The sequence below is a fragment of the Cariama cristata genome, unplaced genomic scaffold (assembly GCF_000690535.1).
Source record: "Cariama cristata isolate BGI_N322 unplaced genomic scaffold, ASM69053v1 scaffold27595, whole genome shotgun sequence".
Taxonomy (NCBI): Eukaryota; Metazoa; Chordata; class Aves; order Cariamiformes; family Cariamidae; genus Cariama; species Cariama cristata.
In genome coordinates, this window is record NW_009616224.1 from 1 (window position 1) to 581 (window position 581).

Genomic DNA, 581 nt, shown 5'->3' on the forward strand with positions numbered 1-581 from the left:
AAGGGCATGGCTGTGCCCAGCCCTGAGGCTGCGTTGCCTTGCAGCCGGAGGTGTCGTGGATCCCCAACAAGCACTACTCCGGCATCTACGGCCTGATGAAGCTGACGCTTACCAAGGCACTGCCTTCCAACCTCTCCAAGGTTATTGTCTTGGACACCGACATCACCTTTGCCACTGACATCGCTGAGCTCTGGGCTGTCTTCGGGAAGTTTTCTGGTGAGGACAGGGTGCCCCTGGGACTTGCTGGGGCCCTGGCAGGGCCCTGGGTGCCGGGCTCAGGGTGGAAAAACCCGCGGCGTGGGGTGTTTGTCTTGGGCCCTCTGAACCTACAGCAAGGCGGGCTGCATCCACGTCCCTCTCTTTCCGCAGACAAGCAGGTGATTGGGCTGGTGGAGAACCAAAGCGACTGGTATTTGGGCAACCTGTGGAAAAACCACAAACCGTGGCCGGCCCTGGGACGTGGCTTCAACACGGGTGAGCGTGGGCTGCCAGGGTGGGCCCTGCAGCCTGGTGGTGCATCCCGCTGAGGCGGCACTTGGCACGGGGAGGCTGGGGAAGGCTGAGGTGAGGCAGGAGAGTTC

The 581-nt window shown here is 62.3% G+C and overlaps 1 protein-coding gene across 1 annotated transcript in view; it reads left to right on the top strand.

Moving 5' to 3' along the window:
• Positions 1-44: 44 nt before the first annotated feature.
• Positions 45-581, top strand: part of LOC104161613 (glycosyltransferase-like protein LARGE2) — a gene marked incomplete at its 5' end in the record, with an annotated part of 3,380 nt that continues 2,843 nt past the window's right edge. The window contains 2 exon segments of the mRNA XM_009700110.1: positions 45-216; positions 370-489. Of these exon segments, the coding sequence (XP_009698412.1) occupies positions 45-216; positions 370-489 (292 nt within the window).